The sequence below is a fragment of the Erythranthe guttata genome, chromosome 8 (genome assembly GCF_056151865.1).
Source record: "Erythranthe guttata isolate IM_541 chromosome 8, IM_541, whole genome shotgun sequence".
Taxonomy (NCBI): Eukaryota; Viridiplantae; Streptophyta; class Magnoliopsida; order Lamiales; family Phrymaceae; genus Erythranthe; species Erythranthe guttata.
The window spans coordinates 24,801,496-24,820,162 of NC_142540.1; the positions used below are offsets into that span (position 1 = coordinate 24,801,496).

The following is an 18,667-nucleotide window of genomic DNA, read 5'->3' on the forward strand; positions in this document are numbered from 1 at the left end:
AAAAAGGTCAACGCTGGAATCCGGCGGCGGTAAAAACAGACCAGAAAAAAAATATATTCAAAAAGTCAACGTCGGAATCCGGCGGCAAAAAAAAGAAAATTTGAAAAAAAAAGTTTTTGAAAAAAAAATCAAAAATGGATTTTTGTGGTCAAAATTGATTAAATTGGGGTTACAATTAAAAATTTGGTATAAAATGTTGGGGGTAATATTGTCATATATATGAATGTTTCATTTATTTATAATAAATATTAAAGGGATAAGCTTATTGGTGAAAGAGATATAGCCCCTAAACCTATAATAATATAGATGTTTTGGTTAGTGACGTACGCACAAGAATCCTAAACCTAGAATAATATTAATGTTAATATTAATATTAATATTAAGTATTAAAAGGGTGAAGCGCTATTTCCTTTTCACACGCCTTCTTAAGAAAAAAATAAAAAATACGAGAATATCTGGAGCCGGTGTTATTTTCCTCGCCTTCTCGCTTTTCTCTGTAATTTTTCTTCTTCTTCTATGTTTTCGCCGAAAATTTTCAGATCTGTTTTTCTTCTTCTCCGTCTGTGATACTAGGTGCGAAGTTAGATCGGGTAAGTATGATTATGGTTTTACTTAATCAGTGGATTTTTCGAATTGGAACCCTAATAATAATATTCCGAGCAAGTTTGCCGTTTATATTATGATTTGTGTATGGTATTGTGTTTGTATTTGGGTTGTAGGTCCTATTGTTTTGTTGAAAAATTAGGGAATGAATAGCTAGAGCCTAGAGCTAGGTCTTATTTGAAACTCGAAATTTTTATAATTGAATATGTAAACGGGGTTAACTCTTCAAAAATTAGGGAATAAATTAGTGATATTTTTTAAGAGTTAACCCCATTTACATATTCAATTAAAAATTTATTCTACAATCGCATGCAGGTGTATTTGGTGTACCTGTGCAAGAAGTATGATCCATGTTCAATTCAGTGAAATTTTATGTTCTTTAATTTTATTTCTTACGGAAACTATGTCTACATTTGTAGGACTGTTTATAAGATGGGAAAACAAAGATTGAATTCTTCATTAGCTGTTAAAGACATGTATTTATGCTTGAAGGAGAAGGGGAAATCTGTAAGAGAATCGGAAGAGCTTTTAGCAAAGGTGACCAACTTTTATGTTAAGAAGAACGAGATTGATAGAATCCTGGATAAGGCTGTGCCCACAGAGAAAAGGAACGAGTATCATACTCTGATGAAAGAAATACAAGTTTTCCGCAAGAAATACAAAAAATTCAGTAACAAGTACCATAAGCATTGCAACAGTCTGCCACGTATAACGGCAGAACACCCAGCAGACTCATTAACAGAGAGTGTAGTGATTGACCAGGAACAAACTACAATGCTAGGGCCAGATTCCACGCCTGCAAGCACTTTAAGCATAGCAGGATCAAGCACCGGGTCTTCAAGCTTGTGGAATGAATCAAAAAAACCAGCCATCATGACTCGAAAGTTCTTCAGACTTGCAAAGATCCGCAGAGACATCAGAAATCTGCATGGCCGCATCTCTCACATCATAGAAAGAACGAATATGATCATGCAGGGTGCTCAAAGTGAACAAGTGGAAAAGAGTATGACTTTTGAGGATATGATAACAAAGGTTTCTGTTCCAGAAAATAAACACTATTTGTTTGCTATCAAGGGCCGTAGCATTGAGTTGCAACTGAATCACCATACTATTTTGGTTCGAAGTTGCCTACCTGGACCACAAGAAAGTTCCCGAGTGGAAAAAGTGTTCAATTTGGCGGAACAAGAGTTTTTTAAGCTACCGGAGAACCCAGAATACCCTAATTGCTCACTTCTATTCATGCAAGGGAGTAAATTTCTTAATACCATTGGTCCCTTATTTTTCGACAACATGCCCGATTTGTGTTTGTTGGACTTGTCAAATACGAGAGTCCGGTCCTTGCCAGAATCACTTTTCAGGCTCTCGAAACTTAAAGTTTTATTGTTGAGAAACTGTTATTGTGTGGAAGAAATTCCAGCTGAAATAGAGAAATTGAACAATTTGGAAGTGCTAGACCTTTCAGGCACTCGGCAGTATGTTCTTCCTGCTCAAATCGGCGAGCTTACTCTCCTAAAGCATTTGCAGCTATCGATTTTTGGATCTGAATACAAAGAACACTATCCGGTTCTGAAATGTCCAACGATTCCTCACAATATTTTATCAAAACTTGAGGCATTGGAATCACTAAGCATTAGCGCGCACTCCGAGGATGACAGTTGGCCAGAACATGCCGCAGCCTTAATTACGTATATTGTCAGGTTGGAAAGGCTCACTTTTCTTCATTTCTACTTTCCAGAGATGGACACTTTTCAAGAATTTATTCAAACAAGCCGTTCATGGACGGATGGGAGGTTGAGAAAGTTTAATTTTATTGTTGGCACTGATTTTTACCGAGTTGTTGATCTAGTCCCATCTGAAGTGGAATCGATGTTTAACGAATCTGACCGATACTTGAGATTTGTGGGAAGCTATGGGGGGGTACCAGAAGAGATGAAAGATGTACTTTCGCATGCAACAGCATTCTACTTGGATACACACAGGGATGCTCAAAGCTTCTCAGAGCTCGGCATTTCTAATTTCCAGGCACTGAAGTTATGCATGTTCAGAGATTGTCGCAAACTTCGGGTAATTTTTGTTGTTGAAGAAACTGAATGTGCGTTTGAGTGTCTAGAATATTTGGGGCTTTACAACTTAAACAAACTGGAGCATATATGGGAGTCACCTTCGTGCCCGAGAGTAACAAAGATACCTTCTGGTTATTTTAAGGCTCTAAAAATTCTAACAGTTAGCTACTGTCTTGAGATCCAGTTTATCCTTATGGAATCGATGCTTGAAAGTCTTTACAACTTGGAGGAACTTGTTATTGAATTTTGTAGTAGTGTGGAGAAAATAGTAAAAGAGGAAAAGAAGAGTCGCGTGACCACCAGCAATGCTATATTGCTTCCTCGATTGAGAAAACTTGTACTTCGATTCTTACCTAATTTGGTTAGCTTTGGAAATGGCCTGTGCCCGTCGAAAGAAATAGTCAAAATTCAAGAATGTCCGAAGCTGATTCATAATTCTGAGCCCATAGAAGAAACCAGGTAAACCAAAGGCTGATACACTGAAGTTGCATTGTCCTCAATTTACAATTGTTCCATTATATATATATATATATATATATATATATATATATATATATATATATATATATATATATATATTACTTTAACATCTAATTTTTTTTCCATGTTGTTTTTTTTGTCAAGGCGCGTTCGAAGCCGGTTCCTTTCCTCATTGAAGGTATGAACATGTTGAAACTTCTCCGCTTGTGGTAATTGGTACTGAGGGGATTATCTATTGATTACTTCACAGCATTTCTTGGTGTTCAATATTTACATGGAATAATTTTTTATGTTTAATTGTTTGCTATCCCCAAAACTTTCCATCAAATCCGCGTTTGTTAAGCTTTTTTATGTTTCTTTCTTACGATTTTTCTACTATTGGCGCCGTCGTATAAGATTAAAACCTGTCAAGATTTTGAAATTGTTTGGGGCAAGGGGCAATGTAAGAAATTCATATTCTTTTTGCTTGCTATATATAATAAGAAAGTGATGTTTTCAAGATCAAAGCATTAACAAAATGGCAATAAGTCGGGATTGTGCAATGAGTTCTGAGAACAAAACAGAAACCGATACCGATCCCAATCCCGATCCCAATGGCGACGATGCCGATGCCGATACTGATTATGAACATTTGCAGTTTGGTAGTTTCTTTAGCTTCAATTTCGAATTGAGGGCATAGCTAGCAAATTAATTATTTGCTTTCACTCCATAGTAGTTATATTAAAGGATAAACTACGAAAAACCCCTTAAACATAGGCTAAATTATGGAAAACACCACCACCTATCCGTAATTACCAAAATCCCCTCGATCTTTGTTTTCACCGACCCCCTTAGGGTGTAATTTTCACATAATCTTTTTGAGTCCATGGAATATTGCCCAAAAAATGCCGATTCTACCCCACTTTTCTAAAGACAAAATTACCCTTAGAGGGACTTTTACACATAATCTTTATTCTTTTTAAATAACACTTTCACAACTTTTTTAATATGAACTGCTACCACTTTGAAGGTAAATTTTTCTTTAGAAAGTAGCATTAAAAAATGTCACGTCGGCGGGGGTCGAATAGATATTTTTTTGGGGCAATAATATTCCATGGACTCCGGAGAATTTTGGTAATCACGGATACATGGGTATTTTTCTTAATTTAGCCTAAATTCAAGGGTTTCTTTTTTATAATTTACCCTATATTAAGTAACATTGTCGATCAAATAAAAATAAATAAAAAAACCCTTCTGATCAAATCAACAATGTAGTTTATGTAGTCACTCACATTTAATTACATCCTCAATTACATTTAATTAGACACCAAAGTTTTAGCTAGGAATCCTTAAAAAAGAAAAAAACATAAAAAAATTGTGAATGTGTTTTTTTTCTTTTCACGTAATTAATTAGCATTTTCCGATACATCTCGAGTAGACGTATCGATCTCTAACATGCGCAGCTTCCTGGTTGTTGTTCATTCGAGTAGGTGTTTGAAGCAGGCTTCAAATCTACATCAACCATGCCTTCTTGTTTTCTTGGTGAAAGAATTTCCATTCCAGGTAGTGCACCTGCTATTTTTCGGAATAGAGGCTGCAATATCAAAATATTTTTTTTATTATCATTTAGTATATCCGGTAGATTACAATTTACACCTACCTCCTTTTATATTAAAGTCCCGTTTGGTTGGCAAGATAGGATTAGTCAAGATAAGATTAAATAATCTAATGAGACCTAATTATTTTATTGGAGTTTGAAACGTCCAAAAAAAAAACTCATTAGAAGGCAAGATAAGCCATGATTATATAATTTTGGCGGGTCGACCCGGCAATTTATTGAGGATACCAAATATCAAATTAAGTCCAATTATTTAGTTAATCATGACTTATCTTGGTAACCAAACAGGATTTAAGTGTAATTACATATAGACTAGGGATGGCAATGGCCAGGTTTTGCAATCCTCATTCCTGCACCGCTATAACAATCCCCATTCTCGTCAAAATTCCCGAACTTTATAAAAATAATTCTCCTACCCGCCCCATAAAATCCCCACGGGTACCGGGGTGGGTAGGCGGGTAAAATACCTATCTATTTTTTTTTTCTTTTGTTTAATAAATAAATATGTAATCTACTTATAATATTAAAGTGTATTTCAACAAATAATCAATATTTAATTATACGGGCTACGGCGAATGGCAAATAGGCCCATCACATGGGACCTAAATGCACATTGGTCCACAAAAAAAACAGTCTTTCAAATAAACTCATCCCCATGCATTTAGTCTAAAATACCCTCCATTATATAATTCTTATCAATTCCATCCATTATGCTCTAACTTCCTTAATATTACACATTGACCCCGGATTTAAACAAATATATCACATTTAACCCCAAAATAATATTTTTTTGAAAAAAAAAAAATTCTGAATTTTTTTTCCGGCCAGATTCCGGCATTGACTTCTTTTTTTTTGTTTGAAAACTTTTTTTTTTCTGAAATTTTTTTCCGGCCGGTCAACCACCGTTGATCGCTGGTCTCCGGCGTTGACTTTTTTTCTTCTTTTTTCGAATTTTTTTCTTAGAAAAAAAATATTTTAATTAATATTACTGTCTTAGCTACTAAATTACTGTCTCAGTTAGTAATATTACTGTTTGGGACAGTAATATTATTAATATTACTGTATGAGACAGTTAAATTACTATTTGAAACAGTAATTTAGCAGCCAAGACAGTAATATTAATTAAAATAATTTTTTTAAGAAAAAAAATTCAAAAAAAAAAGTCAATTAACAGTTAAATTACTGTCTCCAACAGTTAAATAACTGCTGGAGACAGTAATTTAGCAGCCAAGGCAGTAATATTAATTAAAAATATTTTTTAAGAAAAAAAAGTCAATTGACAGTTAAATTACTATCTCCGACAGTTAAAAAACTGCTGGAAACAGTAATTTAGCAAGGAATACAGTAATATTAATTAAAATATAAAAAAAAAAATTAAAAGTTAAATTACTGTCTCCGACAGTTAAATAATTGCTGGAAACAGTAATTTAGTAGCCAAGAAAGTAATATAAATTAAAATATTTTTGAAGAAAAAAAAAAGTCAACGCCGGAGACCCGACGGTCAATGACGGTTGACCTACCGGGAAAAAAAAATTCAAAAAAAAGTCAACGACGGAGACCGGCGGTCTCCGGTGGTGGCGGGTCAAAATTGAAATTAGGGTTAAATTTGGTTAATTGATGAAATTTGGCTAAATTAGGGTGTAAATCATGAAATTGGAGTTGAATTGGGTTTCAATGAACTGGGGGTAATTTTGGTATATATAAAATTATTTATCTTATTTGCAAATAAGTTTGAATGAGCTGGATTTATTAGATAGACAAAAAAGTTGGATGTCCCTTTTTTAATTAAGTGTCATTGTCATGTGCATATTTGCCATTTGTCCTTATAAATTATATAATCGAAATCTAAAAATCTCATTTATAACTAATATTTAAAATATTATTACTATTTAATTATTTATATTTAATATAATAATTTATAAATATATATTATATATATAAATAATGCGGGTGGGTACGTGGCGGGTATGGCAAACCCATCCCCGTACCCATACCCGGTCAAAAAACAATAATCCCCATACCCGTCCCATTTTTTTTGGGGCAGGTAATACCCGAAAATTTCGAGGCGAATCGGGGCGGATAAAATTGCCATCCCTAATATAGACCTCCTAAGTTTTAATAAATTACACATACCTCCCTTAAGGTCTTGATTGTTGTAGCTATGTTTTGAAATTTATTTTTACCGTTGACCGAATATTGTGTAGATTGCATTGTCCACCTCTAAGGTTATATCTAATTACATATAGACCTATTATATTTTAAAAATTATAGAGACCTCCCTTAAAGTTTAATTTTAGGGCAAATTGAACTTCACCCCCTTAAAAAATGCATGTTTGCACTTTCCCCCTCAAAATACGAAAACGAGATTGTCCACCTTCGAAATATACAACTCCGTGCACTTTGCCCCAAATGCAAAAGAAACATAGTAAAATTAATATATTGGATGATTACATTGATGTCTTCTTCACCGTAATCATTTGCACTATAAAATATATATTTTCGTAAGGGTAGAAATATCCAGTTTTGGTTGAAATTTTAATAAAATTTGTGTAATATACTCTAATACTTTAGGGTAAATTACTGCCACCCCTTGAGGTTAGGTCAAACTACAAAAAAATTCTTTATGTTTGGGTAATTATAGTCTCACCCATCAACTCTAAATTTTTTTACACGTCCACCCTTGTGGTGTCAAATTTAGTGGTATCTTCTAGATTATGTGGAATATTCTTCAATTTGTACATGTTTTACCCCATTCAGGCTCCATTTGAAACAAAATAATCATAAGAGGTGTATCTTAAACTTGCATATATCAGATTGTGGTGCATCAGAAAATGCATTTTTTTGCACATAATGGGTACAAATTAGAGAATATTCCACGGAATGTAGAAGATTCTGTTGAATTTGACATTATAAGGGTAAACGTGTCATAGTTGAGGGGGTGATCGTAATTACCCAAACATGAGAGATTTTTTTCGTAATTTAACCTTACCTGAATATTTTACCCAATATTTTATTGATATGAAAATCTTAATAATTAGGAAGAATGTGTGAATTATGTAATAATTAAATGAGCAGTTTAGGAATTCTTACCTTAATATTGAAACCAGCTTTAGCACTTGTTTCAATAAATATTACTCCAAGCTCACGAGCCTTATGATCTCCTTCTTCACTTGAAACTTGTCTGAAAACATACACACATAAAAGGGTTTATTATAGAATTAATTTAATTTGTCCTAATTATACTAATTTTCGAAAAAAACTTAAATAATTTTGCCTTAACCTTTTGTCGACAATGTCGGTTTTGTTTCCCACGAGAACAATAATAACATCACGACCACGTTCCGTTCTTACTTCCTCGGTCCACTTCATTGTGTTCAAGAACGATTGTCGATCTGCAAAATATCAAAATATATAATAACCGTTTTTTGTTTTAGAAAAATAAAATAAAAATATTAACAACGATAACGATCTCATAATAGTTTGAGTTAATTGCAAAAACCCCTCTTGTGTTATTTTGAATTGCTAAAAAGTCCTCATGTTCTTTTTATTAGTATAAAAACCCTTGTATGTTGTGTTTTCTAAGTCACAACCCCTTTATTTTAGAGATATTTTTATCTTTGATATTGAATCACATGATATTTTTTGCTAAATAATGATCAAAGGGTGCCCAATTCAATAAAATGTAAATTACGGTGACCCCCTAAGGTTATAACGTTAACTTACGAGAAAAAAACATTTTGTTTGGGTAATTACAACCACCCCATCAACTATAAGTCTTTTTACACGTTCACCCTTGTGGTGTCAAATTCAACATAAACTTCTAGATTTCGTGAAATGTTCTCTAGTTTGTACTCGTTTTGTGCAAAAATGCAGGTTCTGAGGTACCATAATCTGATATTTACAAGTCAAGAGACGCATCTTATTATTATTTTGTTTCAAAATGTGGAATTCGAATTGGGTAAAACGGGTACAAACTGGAGAAAATTTCACATAATCTAGAAGAGTCTACTAAATTTGACGTCACAATGGTGGATATGTAAGAAAATTCATAGTTGAGGAGGGAGATTGTAATCACCAAAACACGAGGTTTTTTTTAATTTGACCTTACATCAAGGGTGTTCGTAATTCTCCGTTCAATAAACCCTAAAAGTTTCTATGATTTTTTTATATTGAAGAATGAAATCGTATTTTCAGCAAACATGTTTGAATTTCTCAAAAAAAAAAAGATAAAATAAAATAAAACACAATATGTGTATAATGTAATTAACCATAATCAACTAAATTATAAAAGATAAAAGGCGAACATATATAAAATTTATGTTCCGATCGATCGATGACTTACTAGCAACATCATAGACGATTACTGCCACAGAAGAATCTCGAATATAGCTCGGGATAAGACTCCTAAATCTTTCTTGTCCAGCGGTATCCCTGTCACCAAACGAATATTTTTGTAATTTCACAAAAAGAATCTAAAAAAATTGAGTTCGAAATCGAGCTGAGCTTGACCCATTTGGTAACATGAAGAGCCCGAGTTTATAACCAATTTTAATGGGTTCGATCACATCAAACTTTACTTTTCGAGCTCGAGAGCTCAAATTTTTAGTTATTATATATTTTTTAAGGGCAAATTGCACTTCACCCCCTAAAAAATTGCCGTTTTTGCACTTTCTCCCCTAGAAATAGAAAAACGAGACTGTCCCCCTTAGAAATATATAAGTCGGTGCACTTTGCCCCAAGTCTCGATTTCCAGGCTAATTCTCGCCAGATTTTAGTAACTAGGAAAGGTATACAAGTCTTTTACGGAGTTTTTAAAGGTTATAAATGTCATTGACCATTTTTTCCACCAAGTATTACCGTTTGGGGGTCTTCTTTTTCTCCCAGGTCGTATAGCAAAAAAAATCCTAGGGTTCTTCTTTTACTCCCAAAATCAATTGAATCCGTGGGCAACGACCAGGTGTTTTCCATCGATCCGCAAAGGTAACAATTTTCTCCATAATTTTAGGGCAAATTGCACTTCACCCCCTTAAATATTTTAGGTGCTCACCATAGTCAGGTCTCTGCATTCCTTGTCGTAATTCCCAACCCATTGTCTTGATTGCGTTGTGCAAATACTGGTTATGAAGAACAACAAAAGCGAATATTGTGGCTTTGGGAGAGAATTTTGTCAATTTGGGAAGTCAATTTTGTGGCTTTGGGAGTCGTTCAATTTGGGAATTGACTATTGTGGCATGGAGAACCCTAAGTGAAAGCGCGGGATTTTGAAGAGGGAAAAGTACAATGACTTGTATACCCTTAATCCGGCGAGAATTAGCCTGGAAATCGAGACTTGGGGCAAAGTGCACCGACTTATATATTTCTAAGGGGGACAGTCTCGTTTTTCTATTTCTAGAGGAGAAAGTGTAAAAATGGCAATATTTAAGGGGGTGAAGTGCAATTTGCCCATTTTTTAATATACTTTTCATTAAAATATATTATTTTATTTATAGAATAAAAGTTAAAAGCTCACTTTTCGTCGGCTCTTGGTATGAAAGCTAGAAATGAGCTCGACCTCTCGAGCTTCTATTGAGTTGACCCTAAGGTTCATCAGTTTTATAAACCGACTCGACTCATTTACACGTCTACGTGAGATTATAATTTTCAAATGATATATATATATATATATATATATATATATATATATATATATATTATGTATAGTGATATCAATATTCACTTTATAATATCAAATGTACCTACTAATTAGGGAAATATAAATATTGGGTGACATGAATGTATTTTTACCAAAGTTGCAATCGAATCGTTCTATCTTCGAGGTACATCGTCTTCGACAAAAAGTCTATGCCAATTGTTGCCTGCGCATAAAAAACTGAAGTTGGATACGGAAAAAGAAAAAACAAGGGAAATATAAACCAAATTAAACTTCACCGAAATAATTAATTTACTATACAAAATATTTTTTTTTTCTAAAACAAATGATATATGGCAATATGGATCATCCAACCAAGATGTGCATCAGCAAGAGAGAGAGAGAGAGAGAGAGAGAGAGAGAGAGAGAGAGAGAGAGAGAGAGAGAGAGAGAGAGAGAGAGAGAGAGAGAGAGAGAGAGAGAGAGAGAGAGAGAGAGAGAGAGAGAGAGAAACCTGATAGGTGGTGTCAAATTTGTCATACATGAAGCGGGTGATAATGCTGGTTTTGCCGACGGATTGATCCCCCAAAAACACCAGCTTGTACTTTGTTAATGGTGATACCACCACCGCCATTGCTTTCTCTCTCTATCTCTATCTCTCTCTCTCTCTAGAATTTACCAGTGTGTGTTGAATGACGGTTATCAGATCTGAATCAAGATCGAGAAAGTTAAGGAAGGAAAGAGAGAAAAATAACGTAGGATATAATATGGGGTTTGAGTTTTAGTAAATGTATTTGTGTTAGTTCATCAATATATATTAGGGTAAATTACGGCCACCACCCTGATTTATGGTTAAATTACGAAAACTCCCTCTTGTTTGGGTAATTACAGTCACCCCTCAATTATGTATTATCTTACGAAAAAACCCCTTTAGAGGTAAATTTAGGGATGTTAAATCGGTAAAACCTAACCGAAATTTCGGTACGCCAACATTTCATACCGTTTACCAAACTGAATATACGATTTGGTTCGATAAATAACCGATATGTAAAATTATTTGAAAAGGGGATAGTTGTAACTACCAAAAAAAAGAGGTTTTTTCGTAATTTGATCTTACATCAAGGGGTGACCATAATTTGCCCTATATATTAATCAATGCACTACGTACCTTCTAGAATCCAAAAAGGTCACCTTTTAACTTTTTTTGAAATTGGCCAAACTCATTATTCAATTAGATTAGTCAATTTCATTATAATATTTTGTATATTTGACTCTTGTTAAAAACACATCGTGTAAACTGTAATGCATATTACAGAATATATCTTAATTGTAAATTCATTATTGTACCATTTATTACTCTTCACTATATATGTAGCTAAGTAAGTTTTTAATTGGGTTTTGATTTTTCCTTATTTCGTTTCATAAGATCGGTCATTTAGGTGGTGTTTGCAAATGTTTTTTTTAAAGTGATTATGAGCTTTTTAATGTTTAAAAAAAAACTGATTTTGAACCCAAAAAAAAAGCTCATAATCGCTTTGGAAAAGCGTTCGCAAACACCCCTTAATCGGGCTTAATGCATTGGACTTTCGTTTATTGTACCAACCGAGTAATTAATAGTTAATTGTAAAGTTTGATACTAGAAATAAATGAATGAATAAAAAAGAATGAATAGATTTTAAGTTGCATGGCACGCAAGTTTGTTGCATACCAAACAAAACATTAGGATTGAAATTTGGAGTCATTTCATGCTATGAACTCTTATTGCCCCTTAAACATGTCGAAGTCAGTAAGATGGGACGTGATATAGTTCAATAATTTTACCCCAATTAAATTACGTGCAAATCACGTGCAAATCGCGAACCATTTGCGTACTAATTTTGTGGTTATGGTTAAGGTCTAATTTTGGCCAAACAAATTTGATATTTTAAAATTTTACAATCTTTTAATTTAGTTCATTGACGAATTGCACTTGAATTTGTCGTCGTTGATTGTAGATTCGATAACCATTAAGTCAAGATGCTCTGAGCACGCTCGATAAACCGAACACTCACCATTCAAATTAGAGAAGAATGAGGAGTACCGATCTTTGGAAGATCAAGCCAAATTTATAGAGAAGAAGTTCAAAGATTCGTACGCTAAGTACAAAGAGGTCTACAAACTCCCGTGAAGCTTGCGCAATTCAGCAGGAACGTAGCCCGCCTTAGCGAATTCACAGCTCAGCTTGTGAGCGGGTTAAGCCAGGACACCGAGAAGCTGCTGATTAGGAGAAGCGTCGACATTGTGCAATTGCAGCACGGGGAAGTCGATTCTCCACACCACAGTATACTAGTTGACAAAATTCTGATACTTCTACGAGAGAAAACCGCTAAAAGGATACTTCTTGTTGGTCCAATGGGAGTTGGAAAAACACCAGTATTGCGTCATGTCAACAATCAACTGAAGGACATTCCCACATCATCGGACAACTCAGATATCGTCACTTGGCTCGTTCCTCCTCTTGAATATGTTTCCTATGATAACTATGGCGTGGTATATTTTATCTTCCTCCTTGATTTCTTTCGACGAGTTTAGTTATACTTTCATTAAATTGATTTAAATAAATAGAACATATATTAAATAAATAAGTTTTGTTCAATTAATTGATATCAAACCCAATAATTAAAAAAAAAATGTACTTATTTTAGTTACTTGACTTTTTTACAATTAATTGTAAGAAAATTGATGTTACAAAGAAATATATTTTTTTTTATTGAAGTTTAATGAAGTAATTATAAAATTATTACTATCGTAAAACATGTATTTAAAGTCAATAGGTAATTCACAAAATACAAAAATATTTTTCAATAAAAAAATAGAGTTGTGTCAAGGACAATCAGAAAAGATTTTCTGAATTCGATGATGGAGTTATAACTTTATTTTACTATATTGACGATGTTAATAGTAAAATAGGTGACTGTTAAGTTGAGGGGCCTAAGTGTATTGTTCAGAGTACGAGGGGTGTGTTTTATAGGATACTAGTACTTTGCTCCGTGCGTTGCACGTGCATTGCACGGGGTGGATATTATAAAACAAAATATAATAATACTACATCTAAATAGATGACAATAAGAAAAAAAAATGTGAAGGTAAAGTATAAATAAAATTAATAAATGTCATGTTCAAAACAAATATAATATAAAAAATAAAATGTAAAAATTCACTAATTGCAATCATAATATGTGTGTGTGTGTGTGTGTGTAATTTTTTTAACGAAAAAATAATGTGTGCTATAAAATAGGAGAGAAAAGTTAGTAGTAGAAGGGGAAAAAAAGAAAAAGAAAAATAATTAAAAAACAGAAACGTGTTCTATAAAAAAAGGAAAAATAAATAAATAAGTTTGAATGTGTATAAAAAATGAGAAAATAAAGGAAACAAATATTTAAAAAAAAACTGTTTTTTGGGTTTTGGAGAAAGCATTTCTTTTATATATAAAGATGGTACAAGGGTGAAATGTACTTGATGCTTAACATCTTATTGGATTATAATTGACAAATAGATATTTAATTAGGAGAATAATTATTAATGGGAATGTATGGAAATAACAAAAGGGGTTTTCGAATAATATTCGTATTTGAGTTTGAAATGAAGTCTATCTGAAGCAAAATGGCTCAAAGAACAAAACTCATGAGCAGAGCTAATGAATCACGTCAAAGTTTTGTGTTTCAACTTTCAACATCGTTTTGACTCCCAAAAGTCCGGTTTTGCCATTTTAGGAAATATTTCGAATATTCATATATAATCATAGAAAAATCATATTAGGATTCCTTAAATTGGGTTGTTTCTACGTCAAGAGAACTATTAGAATAAGGATTGGTACTTGTCTACAGCTCGACCTGTGTAACGCGGAAACTTCAACTTGTTAACGTATGCGTGTTTCGTGTCCAGCGCTCGAGGACACCGGACGGACACCATATGAACCATTTTGCAATTTTTGAAAAGTTAGAAACATGTTTAAGTAACAAATTTCCAATTATTTTTGTTGCTTCCCTAATTATTTACATGATTTAATGATCAATTGCAAATTAATATTTAATAATGATATTTATTTTAAATATATTTGTATGGAAATATATAAAAATAATTTATATATAAATTATGCATGTTTATATAGCATATTTATAAATATACACCTATATTTTTAATATTTTACACTTTTCCCCCAATTCCCGTATTCTCATTTTTGAGACATGCCGATTCGCCGTGTCCGTTTCCCCGTATCGCCGTTTCCGTGTCCGTGCTACATAGTACTCGACTAATTTGTAGTTATGTACCCCTACATGATACACCGAGTGGAATATACATACATCGTTTCAAATACGATTAGCAGAATATAATACCGAGAATACCCCTTAACCCACGGACAATAATCCAACGGTCGAGTTTGATGATACGTGGTTCAATATGAATGAATAGGACTAGTCACAACCCACAAATGAACATTCTCTTGACTAATCATTCAGACAAGCATTTATCTCATATTCTCATTTGTCCCTGAAAATGAAACCCCATCGAAACTCAGCTCGAAAAGATGTTCGAAAATCACTGCTCAACAACCTTATTAATGGCACACTAACTGGCAAACCCTTCTTCAGCCACAAACTCTCTTCTCAAACACTGTCCTCACTCATTTTCTTAGCCCCTCTGTTTTTTTTTTTTTTAAGAAATAAGTGAAATACAAATAATTAGCTCGCATTACCGATTTGCAACGAGCACAGAAAACGAAAAATGATGAAGCTTTCGGTTCAGCCACAGAGCCCAGCAAGTGACTCTGATGAAATCTATCAAGCAGATGATCAAAGGATAGCTATTCCAGCCAGGTTTAATGCAACAACAGATAGTTTCGAGAAAAACGAACATTCATGGTAAATTTTAATGTTTTCGAAAATGCATGATGAGGATTTTTCTTTTTTTTTTTTTGCAATTCACTCTTGTAAACCTAACTAATCATGGGAAAAAAAGGGACAAATTTCCGAGTTTTTACTTGAGAAATGATTGTGAATCTAAGTCTGAATCACTATAAACTCGTACATTTCATTGTTCGACACATTTTCCCTATATTTTGAGCAGGAAAATTATGTCTCAAGTTCCAACAGATCTGTCGATTCAAGTTCAAGATGTCACATTCTATGTTCATAAGGTAACCGAAAAAAACAGAGCATATTTAATATTTCTAACAAGACAAATATTTGGTTATCGCATGTGAGATTCAGCTGTAAATAATAAATAAAAAATCGAACAAAGAACATAAATCATAAGAGCAAAAAAGACAGACCACCAAATTCTTGACAGAAAATTGCAAGAGCTCGAATTTCTACCATGCTAGCTTAACTTCTATTCCTTTTTAATAAAATCTATTAGTTTAAGCTTACCTCACTAATTTTCTCCTGAGACAGTACCCACTGATTTCAAGATGCGGCTACTTTAGCCGCGTAGAATTTCAATTTCCAAAATCGAATCTAAATTGCGACATCGAGCTCGATAATCTTCCAGGTGGGCCAGAGACATTTGAAACAATATTAAAATTCTGTTACGACATACCGATAAACTTGAAAGTGAATACCGTCGCAGCCCTAAGATGTGCGTCAGAATATCTCGAAATGACAGAGGCACTAGAAGACGGAAATCTAATCTCCAAGACCGAAGCTTTCTTCACATTTGTGGTCCTCTCTTCTTGGAGAGACTCTATCACTGTCCTAAGATCATGCGAATCTCTGTCTCCATGGGCAGAGAATCTACAAATTGTCCGAAGATGCTGCGACTCAATAGCCTGGAAGATTTCTCAAGAAGCTTCCGAAGTAATAAACGGAGAAAAAAACTGGTGGTTCGAAGAAATGTCCACTCTTCGAATCGACTATTTCACGAGGATCGTGACGGGGTTGAGGGCAAAAGGGTCAAAACCCGAGATTATAGGTTCGTGTATCGTTCATTATGGGGAGAGATGGTTGCCGGAAGGAAGAGGAAACGAGTTGCAATGGAATATCACAGGTGGCGCTATACGAGAGGAGGATAGTCGACCAATCAGAGAGCAGAGAATTATAGTAGAGAGTCTAGTCAGCTTATTACCTTCGGAAAAGGAAGCGGTTTCTTGTAAGTTTTTATTGAAGATGTTAAAAATGGCGATTCTTTACTCTGCTTCTCCAGCTTTAGTAGCGGAGCTAGAAAAGAGAACGGGGCTCGTGTTAGAAACTGCAGATGTTAACGATCTTCTTATTCCTAGTTACACAGCTGGCAATAAGATAAAGCTGATAAGGTAAGTAATTGTCTTAAAAAAAACATTTAATTTATGATAATTCTGCAGACAACCTTGTCCTAAAATGAAATCTGATTGGCCCAGTTCTACAGAAGAAAACATCATGCACAACGTAGACGTAGTGCAGAGGATTTTGGAATACTTTTTGCTGTACGAACAACAGCAGCAACAACAGCTGCTACCTGGACCGTTAGCTGTCAGTAAACTTCTAGACAACTATTTAGCAGAAATCGCAAAAGACCCTAATCTTCCGGTAACTAAATTCCAGTTCTTAGCTCAGTCCTTGCCGGAAAATGCTCGGAAAAGTGACGATGGCCTCTATAGAGCAATTGACACCTATCTCAAGGTTTATCTACTACTCTCGTTAAAAAAAAAATGGATTTATTTAATCATTGGACAAATAATGTGACAGTTTTAATATTATGATTTATTTATAGACTCATCCATCACTATCGGACCATGATCGGAGAAGGCTATGCAAAGTGATGAACTGTGGGAAGCTTTCAGTTGATGCGTGTGCACATGCAGCACAGAATGACAGGTTACCACTACGAACCATGATCCAGGTAAATTACGTAATTGGTTTCAGTAACAAACAATTCCTAACTACATATTTACAGAATCACTTCCCTTCTAGTATAGAGGCATAGACCATTAGCTGTCAGTATCATATTATATTGCAATAGGGACGTGATAAATGTTGTTTCAGTTTTAATAAAACCGTTTCGACTCCAAACGTGATTTAGACCATTTTCGTGTCTGAATTTAGCAAAACTTAAAACAAGGAATTATTAGTTCATTGAGTTAGCTTTCCAATCCAACTTGAATCACCAAGATTAGATGTCGAGTGAAAAATATATGCATGAATCCATGTAACTAATTCATGCATAACTTTGTCATCCAACATCTAATCTAGCTGATTCAAGATGGGTTAGAAAGCTAACTCAAACGACTACAGTTTCTATTTTTCGAATTTTGTCAAAATCAGACTAGAAAATGGTCTAAATCACGTTCAAAGTCGAAACTGTATTAGTAAAATTGAAGCAACATTTAACATTTCAGATTCCAATATTGCATACATAAAAACAACCACAACAAACACGTAAAAACATACACGAAGAGAATACAGGCTTAAAAACTAATCTACTTCATTTGCAGTTATATCAATTATCCCACAATTAATTAACTTGAATCTTTGACATAAAAAGAGATTATATTCACAGGTTCTATTCGCAGAGCAAATGAAACTAAGAGCCACGGTTCAAGGAAAAAGTCAAACTGAAATAGCTGACAACTCGGATCAAGAAAGTAGTTGGCTATCGACAAACAAAGAGGTCAAAGCCCTCAAACTAGAACTCGAGAAAGTAAAATCGCAAATGGCTGAGATGCAACGAGATCACTCGGACCTACAACAGGAACGTCAAAAGCAAAACATCAAGCAAGGGAATTCGTCGGGGTGGACAATTAGATGGCAGAGAATCAGAAAGTCGGCCCTTTTCAACTTAAAAACAGACGGTGAAGAAACTGATGAAGTCAATAAGAGGCCAAACAATAGTGGCAAGGGCAGCTTTCGCCGAAGGCAATCCTTATCCTGAGAAATCTTATATCTATACAAAGCCAACGTAATTTGGGCCATTTTTTTATCTAAAACAGATTTGTTTAGGTTCATTAGATAGTGTCGATTAAAATATTTTCTTTGATTTCATGAATGTTAGGAAATTTATCTAATCCCCCCTTGGGACATAGATATTGTTTATAAGATCGTCGAGCGTGAATTCCAGGAGTGTTGTAAGTGGGTGCTGGTATTTTATGTTTTCATCGATATCTCTTGTATTTTGTACTCACAGATCATCCGATTTTTCACACACGTGAGTCTCGTACCCTAGACTACGTTATATTTACTATTTAGTTCCATATGCAGAAGAAGGAAAGATAATCTATAGCTGTTATTACTCGCATAACCTTAAAACTACCTTAGCCAAAATCAAATTAAGGGCTTAGGCTCC

The 18,667-nt window shown here is 34.1% G+C and overlaps 3 protein-coding genes across 5 annotated transcripts; 2 read left to right on the plus strand and 1 right to left on the minus strand.

Moving 5' to 3' along the window:
* Window positions 1-392: 392 nt before the first annotated feature.
* LOC105964961 (disease resistance protein At4g27190) lies at window positions 393-3,645 on the plus strand. 2 transcript variants are annotated; one of them, XM_088822515.1, is made up of 4 exons: window positions 416-590; window positions 919-944; window positions 1,023-3,125; window positions 3,291-3,645. In XM_088822515.1, the coding sequence occupies exons 3-4, from the start codon at window positions 1,036-1,038 to the stop codon at window positions 3,328-3,330; spliced, it is 2,130 nt and encodes a 709-aa protein (XP_088678641.1). In that variant the 5' UTR covers window positions 416-590; window positions 919-944; window positions 1,023-1,035; the 3' UTR covers window positions 3,331-3,645. The 2 variants fall into 2 exon arrangements, with proteins under 2 accessions (XP_012844921.1, XP_088678641.1); XM_012989467.2 differs by lacking the exon at window positions 919-944 and having other exon boundaries at window positions 393-590.
* A 732-nt stretch (window positions 3,646-4,377) lies between these two features.
* Window positions 4,378-11,127, minus strand: LOC105964962 (ras-related protein RABH1e). The gene is made up of 6 exons (XM_012989468.2): window positions 10,887-11,127; window positions 10,528-10,598; window positions 9,086-9,174; window positions 8,024-8,135; window positions 7,834-7,924; window positions 4,378-4,719 (listed from the first exon to the last, which is right to left on the minus strand). The coding sequence occupies exons 1-6, from the start codon at window positions 11,004-11,006 to the stop codon at window positions 4,576-4,578; spliced, it is 627 nt and encodes a 208-aa protein (XP_012844922.1). The 5' UTR covers window positions 11,007-11,127; the 3' UTR covers window positions 4,378-4,575.
* Window positions 11,128-14,874: 3,747 nt separating this feature from the next.
* On the plus strand, window positions 14,875-18,531 carry DOT3 (Phototropic-responsive NPH3 family protein). 2 transcript variants are annotated; one of them, XM_088822516.1, is made up of 7 exons: window positions 14,894-15,273; window positions 15,479-15,548; window positions 15,805-15,901; window positions 15,980-16,661; window positions 16,746-17,007; window positions 17,099-17,227; window positions 17,885-18,531. In XM_088822516.1, exons 1-7 carry the CDS (start codon window positions 15,137-15,139, stop codon window positions 18,254-18,256), a joined length of 1,749 nt encoding a protein of 582 aa, XP_088678642.1. In that variant the 5' UTR covers window positions 14,894-15,136; the 3' UTR covers window positions 18,257-18,531. The 2 variants fall into 2 exon arrangements, with proteins under 2 accessions (XP_012845160.2, XP_088678642.1); XM_012989706.2 differs by having other exon boundaries at window positions 14,875-15,273; window positions 15,805-16,661.
* Window positions 18,532-18,667: the final 136 nt, after the last annotated feature.